This window comes from Galeopterus variegatus, unplaced genomic scaffold (assembly GCF_000696425.1).
Source record: "Galeopterus variegatus unplaced genomic scaffold, G_variegatus-3.0.2 Scaffold10057, whole genome shotgun sequence".
NCBI lineage: Eukaryota > Metazoa > Chordata > Mammalia > Dermoptera > Cynocephalidae > Galeopterus > Galeopterus variegatus.
Window position 1 is genome coordinate 1 of NW_007736168.1, and position 7071 is coordinate 7071.

The 7071-nt window shown below is 47.1% G+C and overlaps 1 protein-coding gene across 1 annotated transcript in view; it reads right to left on the bottom strand.

Annotated features, from left to right (window-relative positions):
• Positions 1 to 5153: 5153 nt before the first annotated feature.
• LOC103609761 (otoferlin-like) overlaps positions 5154 to 7071 on the bottom strand; it is a gene marked incomplete at its 3' end in the record, with an annotated part of 35287 nt that continues 33369 nt past the window's right edge. Inside the window, exons 5-6 of the mRNA XM_008594051.1 lie at positions 5694 to 5820; positions 5154 to 5208 (exon numbers count right to left, since the gene is read on the bottom strand). Of these exons, the coding sequence (XP_008592273.1) occupies positions 5154 to 5208; positions 5694 to 5820 (182 nt within the window). The remainder of the gene's footprint in view (positions 5209 to 5693; positions 5821 to 7071) is intronic.

Sequence of the window (7071 nt, forward strand, 5' to 3'; positions counted from 1 at the left end):
CCAAACTTCAGACCAATCCAATTCAATCTCGGGGGATGGGGACCAGGCATCAGTATTTTTAAAGCTCCCGGGTTATTCCAAGCACTGAGTTGTCCCCAGCATCCATGGCTCTGTCTCAGAGAGGGCTTCCAAACCCACTTCTTGGCTTTCATACACTCGGGAATTAAGGTTTTTAAGTCTTCATTAACTTGCATTTAATTTCCCGCTCCAGGGTTTCTCATTTAAGCCTGCAGGCCTTTGCTATTTCTTTGTGTTTCTGGAATTTGGCCCCCTTTCCACATTCCTGCCCCCTCGCCTTTTGTTTAACTTCTTTGTTGAATGGCCAGCGAAGCTTTGGTGCCACTAGAACCACCTTTTTCTGCCTAGTGATAGTATGCTGGGTGCATTCTATTGCATCCTTTAGTGGTGCCCAGCGCCCTGGAATCTTACTTCTATCCAGGGGAGCCCTTTTTCAGGTGTTCACTCATTCAACAAATATTTACTGGACACCTACTGCAGCCGCCATAGGTGGCAATGAAACAGACTCCTTCCCCTCATGCAGCTTACTGTAAATGACTATTGGCTCATAGATGTTAAGCTAAAAAAAGATATATATATGTCTGTGTCTATCTATTTACCTGTCATCTATATCTATCTATCTATCGATGTGTGTGTGTGTAATTTTTGGTGTAACCATTACTTTTCCTGAATCGTCATTTTAAGCCATCAGCTCTCACTTTGGATTTGGAGGTGTCAGCACCCATTAGGGTGTCCATAGTAAAAAAGAAAGAGGCATAGATGGGATTGCCGGACGTGGCATTGATCCCCAGGCCAGACACGTTGCCAGTTGTGAGCACAGACGACCAGGCAGGCTCACTGAGCCTCGGTTTTCTCAGCTACGAGCAGAGACAGCAGCTACCCATAAGGTTGTGTGAGGGTTAACTGAGATAATGTGTGTCGAACAGCCTCATCAGCAGTAGAAAGCTCTACAGCATGTGAGCTATCCTTACGAACAGCTCCTCAGATACAATCTTCACTGAAGTGGTTGGTCTCTCAAGTAGGCAGGGTCACATATGATGTTTAGAATTGTTTCACTTGACTCTTTTGAACATGCATTTTAACAAAAAATAATAGCTTTCCTAAGCTAGTATTAGCATCTTCCTCAGTCTATTCTTCTAATGAGACTGTAAGGGTTGCTCTTTATGCTTCCATCTTGGAGATTTGGTATTTTAGTTGCTCTGCTTTGATACATAAATATGATCGTACTTGAGATCATTATTTTCCCTTTTCATAAAAACAACAAACAAACAAACAAAACCCCCAGTAAAATCATCATCCACTATGTTCATCAAAGTCTTATAAATATACTGAAGGCCAAGAAAAATCCACGTTAGAAGTGATAATGTTAAGAAAATAGAATCTCCCATGCCAATGTAAACATTGCCAGGAAAGCATATAAATGGGAAGCTGAGTATTTACTAATTGAAGTAACTCCTGAACTATGAAAGCAAACATTTCTATTTGGAATTTAAAGTGCCAAAGGGACTGAAGTGAAAGCTTAGAATCCGGAGCTTCAAAGCAGCTCAATAATCACCATTTCTTCAGGGAGCTAAAAAGGAAATAGGGCTAATTAACTTAGCTCTGAGAAGTTTACCGCAAAAGAGTAAAGAGACACTAGAAGTCCTTCCAGAATATTCTTTGCACAGTAGTTTAGAGTCTTAACTTCCATGAAATTTTTTATGCCAAAGGTTTTAAAAATTTTTATTATTTTTTTCTGCAACTACTGTAACTCAAGACTGTGAAGTAGACAGACAGTTTTGGCACATACCAAAGATAAGCCAGCAGGAGGTTAACCTTCCCAATGCCAAGAGCTTGGTTAGTTTTTATGTTTTCCACCTTGAGGCCTGGCCATAATGGGAGCCTTTTTGCCTCCTCCCCCTTTTCAGGATTCATCAGTTTCCACCTTCCTCTATGGAGCACAGCCAACAATGGCGACAACTTGGTTGGAAGCCCTGACACTCGAGGTAGGAGGTGGAGCAGGAGGAGGGCAGAGGATTGAAAGGAGCAAAGACGGGGAAGAGAGGCTCCAGAGGGTGCTCTTTGAGAGGTGGCCCCAAAGGGAAGCCTCAGAATGCTGGAGAAGGGAAGAGAAGAGTGGAGAGTGAAGTCTCCTGGGGGGCAGGAGAATGCTATTCCTGCTGCCTGTCACCCTTTCCTGGGGCTTTATAAAGGGGGAATGCATCACAACTGGTCATTCTTCAGGATGCTGAGGGAGGGGATTGGCCATCCTTTCCTCCAGTCATCAGCAGAGGACTCGATTTTTCCAGGGTGGAAGAAGAGGAGGCCAACAGAGCCACAAATGGGACCAACTGATCAGCTGCCTCTTTTGGTTGACTATTCCACCATCTCCTTTCAAGATAAGGGACATAATCCATAAGTGGCTTCATGAAAGCCACCACCAGGAGCAATACTGAGTGTTAAACATACACCTCTGTCCTGGGAGAACCCAAGAGCAATGGTGCTGTGTGACCTGCTTCCATTGAGTCTGACTGCGCTTCAGCCGCTAGCGCTGCTCTTCTGCAACATCTTTACCTTCCCTCATCTGCAGGTGGCAGAGGTGTGACATGACCAGATCTGCATTTTGAGAAGATCACTTCAGTGGTGGCATGAGGATGGAGTGGAGGAAGCAATATGGGGGCAGGGAAACCAGGTAGAAAGTGGGTGCAAAATGTAGTCGAGGCTGAGGTCTCGGGTCAATGGCAGGGGAGCCAGCATGGAGATGTTCAGAGGTGAAAAGGTATTAAGTCTTGGTGGCAGGAAGGGAGGGTCGGGAAGAGACTCAAGACTCCATGACCCACCAAGAACATCTCTGCCAAATGATGAGCATTGCTCACTCTGGTGGTTTGCTGCCTTTGAGATGCCAATAATGAGGAAAGGGTTTACATGTTATCTCCGTTCTAAATGGAAGAAACAGGTATGTGTGTGCCATGGTCTTTTCACCTCCAGGCCTCCTTTAAGTGCTATCCAATCTTTAGGATGATTCCAAGCCCTTAGGGTCCTTCCAGAGTCTGAGTTCAGCTGAGTCCCCCCTTTCCTCTCACAAGCTGAATGTGCTTTCTGAGGTCTTTCTAGCTCATCAAAGCCAAGTTCTTCAACAGAGTGAAGCCCGTCCTGATTTGACTGCTTTACACGTTGTACTTGCTGGAAGTGAGAATAACTTCCCATTTATATCCTCATCCATGCTCTCTCTCACCCTCTCTCTCTCCAAGTGTACTGATACTTGCAGCTGAGTTGTGAATGAACCTGTCAGGAAATCCTGTGCTACCAGGTTAAATACAACAACTGTTTTGTTCAATTTGGAAGTTTTAAAAAGACTTTGAAGGGAAAATGTCTGGCCCAGTTAATGAAAGCCTCTGGCAGGAAGCATTTTGAAAAGATTTTGAAAATAAGCAGTACATGGTAGCTAGAGATGAACCAGGGACCAGAAGGGAGCAACTGTCCAGAAGGCTTGTTCATAGAGAAGTCAGTCACTCTGCCTGCTGGGGTCAGACACCCTTGGATTTGAACCCTGGCTCTAGCCCTGACTAACTGTGTGACCTGGGGCAACTCCTTAACTTCTTTGGGCCTCAGTTTCTTACCTGTAAAATGCATAACACCTATATTTGGGTGGTTGTAAGAATTATACAAACTTAAGTGGAAACACACATATAGCTCCTACACAGTCTCTGGGATAAAGCAAACCTTATAAGTTACATTAACAACTCCATTTTCCATGTGCCCTTACCTGACAGGCCAGTGACATGGTATCTGAGTTGGGGTCTTTGTTCTCTGGAATTTTCCTGGTCTCAGCACACATACAAAACCCTGAGTCTGGTCCCCTGGAAAAGCCCTTAGACATCTCAGGACACTTTGTGTCTGGGTTTTGGCAGAGGTGAGGGGGCAACATTCTCAAACCTCCAAGGAGCCCAATGGCTTGAGGTTGTCTAAAACCACAGGGGTGGACCCATTTGACACTGTGTGGGGCTCTTTTTCAAGTGCCTGGGAAGATGGTCACTGAGTAGGTCACCTTTTACACAGAAAGGTGCCATCTAGTCCTTTATATCATCACCTGAGTGAGGTGAGGTGGGTTGTCCTTAAAGAAGGGGTGGTGGGCATGGGGCCTGGGAAATGGGCATCACAGATAAAGCTCGTTAAGGATAAATTGGATTAATGGTGGGAGAGGGGCTCACTGCGACTACCCAGACAGAACATGCCCAGGGCAGGAAGTGCAGTAGCAGCCAGGGGGTTCTCCTAAAGCTCTGTCACCCCGACCAGCCAGCAGCATAGGAGTGCCGAGCAGTCTTCTGACCTATAGCTGGGTCTCATTAGCCCCCAGGGGACGGTCTGGAGCCATGGAGGGTCCCTGGGCCCTTCCTGAGAGATGCCTTCTCCTTCCCTTCTTCCAGTTTATAAATAAGTACTTTTGGCTTATACACCAGTCTATTGTGAGTTGTGTTAGTGTAACCTCGTCTTCCAGGCTCTGACCAAGTCTGGAGAAGAGTAAAGATTGAGGGTCCACCAGCCATGCTCACCATTGTCCTGCCTGTGCTGTGGCCACATTCACAGTCTTATAGCTATAAACCCACATTGTCTCAGCCTTTTTGTCTTCAGTTTTAGAAACATACCAACAAACAGGTTAAGCATTAATTGCAGAAAATACAAAGAAGAAAAAGGAAAAAAAAATCACCCACATTCTTACCATCCAGAGATAGCCAGGACTGACATTACTTCCAGCATTAAAATACTACAAAACAATTTAAAAATACACCAAAAACCTTTCTTCAGATGCTCTTGTTTTAACTGTTTGAATATTTTTTTGTGTGGTTCTCCTTGGTCTCTACAGTTTTTCCAGGTCCCTCTTACTTTATGAAGTCCAGTGCTGGACACAAAATCCTGGAAGGACTTTGACCAGCATAAGCAGAGTTCTCAAGCTCTTATGTGGGTCTGTACCTCTCTACTCATGATAATTCTAGGAATGCCTCCCAGGAACAAGCTTACTTTGGGAAATTACACTCAGCTTGTGGTTCTCTAGGACCCCCAGATCCATGCTTCCACAGAGTCTATAATGCACATCTGGCTAGAACCCCCACTAAAGCAGAGTCTGAAAGGCATGAAGCCTCCAGGTGTCCACCTACCTGGTAATCCATGGGACGCCCTGCACTTGGCTCCATCTTAATGTCCGGCTTAGATCTGAGAAAGAAAGGGTACCATCACTCCTGTTTTAAGGGGACTGCTTGCAGGGGAAGAGGGCATTGGCAGTTGTTAGACCTTGGAGAAAAATAGAGGGAGAGAATTATGGTCTTCAAACACTCGAGGACTGCCAAATAGAATGGGGGCCAGTTTTTCTCAGAGGCCACAACAGAGAGGACTAACCAAAGGTGGAGTAACAGGGAGACGCACACTAAGTCAACAGGTTCAAATCTGAGCTGGGCAGTTCTGTGGTTTTCCCAGGCCCAGAGGTGTATAATGACCTGGCAATAGGCCTGCAGCTGCTGTACTCTGCCTATGCAGGGAGAGAGGTGAGACAGACATCCATGGAAAAGAAAAAGGTGCAGGGGTGTGAACAGGATGTCCACTGGTCCCGATTCTTCCTCACCCAAATTCCAAACATGGCAAGCTGGGTCCTGCCTGATAGGGTGGAGGCAGTTGGGGATATGGGGCTCCTGCCCACTCACCGCTTGTTGGAGACATTGGTGGTGAGAGCTGTGACAGAAGCTAGGGACACTGAGTCGGGATCCAGCCCATCCCCGAGCCGAATGGCCAGGTGGTCAAGGTCCTCCATCTCCAGCACTGCTGGCTCATCTGGGGAAGAAGAGAGGCTGGTTAGGCGGGCTGATGGTGGGAGAGTGACTGTATTTCCCCTTTTTCTTTGGCATCCAGAAAGCCAGGAGTCGAATTCAGCATTTACTTGGTAGCATCTGCTTAGAATGTTATTGCCTGTATATCCGTAGTGTTTTCTACCTAATCCTGGTCTTTGATTTTAATTGATATTATGTCTGGTCTTAATTTTTTATTTTAGTTGAATGTAACTCTTTTATTGTACACTATTAAGTACTGAATATCCTTTCGGAAAAAAGGTAGGAAATAAAGAATCCATACTTAGGGTTCTTGTAATAATGGCTGCCAATTACTGAGTGGCTACTATGTGCCAAGCACAATGCCAGTCATGTTACACATCTGTAGCCCTTATAGCCACAACCTGCCAACACAGGCATTATTTCATGTCACAGCCAGGAAAACTGAGGCTTAGGAAGTAACCTATTCATGCAAAATAGCAGATGGAATTCAGAACCTAATCCTGCATTGGCGCGTATTAATCCAATGAGATGAAAAAACGACGATTCTGAGAAGCCACCCAGAAATAGTGGGTTTGGGCCTCAGCCAGCAGCTGTACTCTATCAGTCTAAGAAGGAGAAGGCACAGCTCGGATTGGCATGGGGGCAAGAGGGAGGGAGAGAGATCCTGGGGGCCAGTGGGCCACACGGGGCTGCTGGGGAGGGCAGCCAGGAGCCCTGATGTGGGCATGTGATGGGGAAGCCTACACACAGCTCCTCTATCCACTCCGTTTCTACACTGTCTTCAGCCTGTCCTCCCTGCTTCCTCTTAAACAGCTGTCCCCAGCGGGCTACTGAGTGAGGGACCAGTGCTACATGCCACTCCAGCCTCCCAGGCCCAGCCCTGCCTGTCTCCAGGGCCCCAGGGCCTTCCTTTAGAGGCCAGGCTGCAGGCTGGTGACAGGGCATGGGAAAACGCAGGGCACTGGGTCTGGCCACTGACCAAGCACTCTTGGGACTCTGGTTTCCCCCCAGAAATAGGGAATTGGCCAAACGACGTTTCTTGTTATTCCCTCCTCTAATAAAAGATCCCCGAGCTTCTGTGTGTGAAGAAAAAAGAACGGGGAGCAACGAAGGCAGGAGGAGCCTTTACTGACAAGCGCACCAGGCACAGGGCTCTGCTCCGCTCCCACCCTCCCGCCGCAGAGGCGCCCCCTAGGGGACCACGATTCTTGGGCGGGGCCTGGCTCCTCGGCCAGCCAGTGGGAGGCCAGGCCCC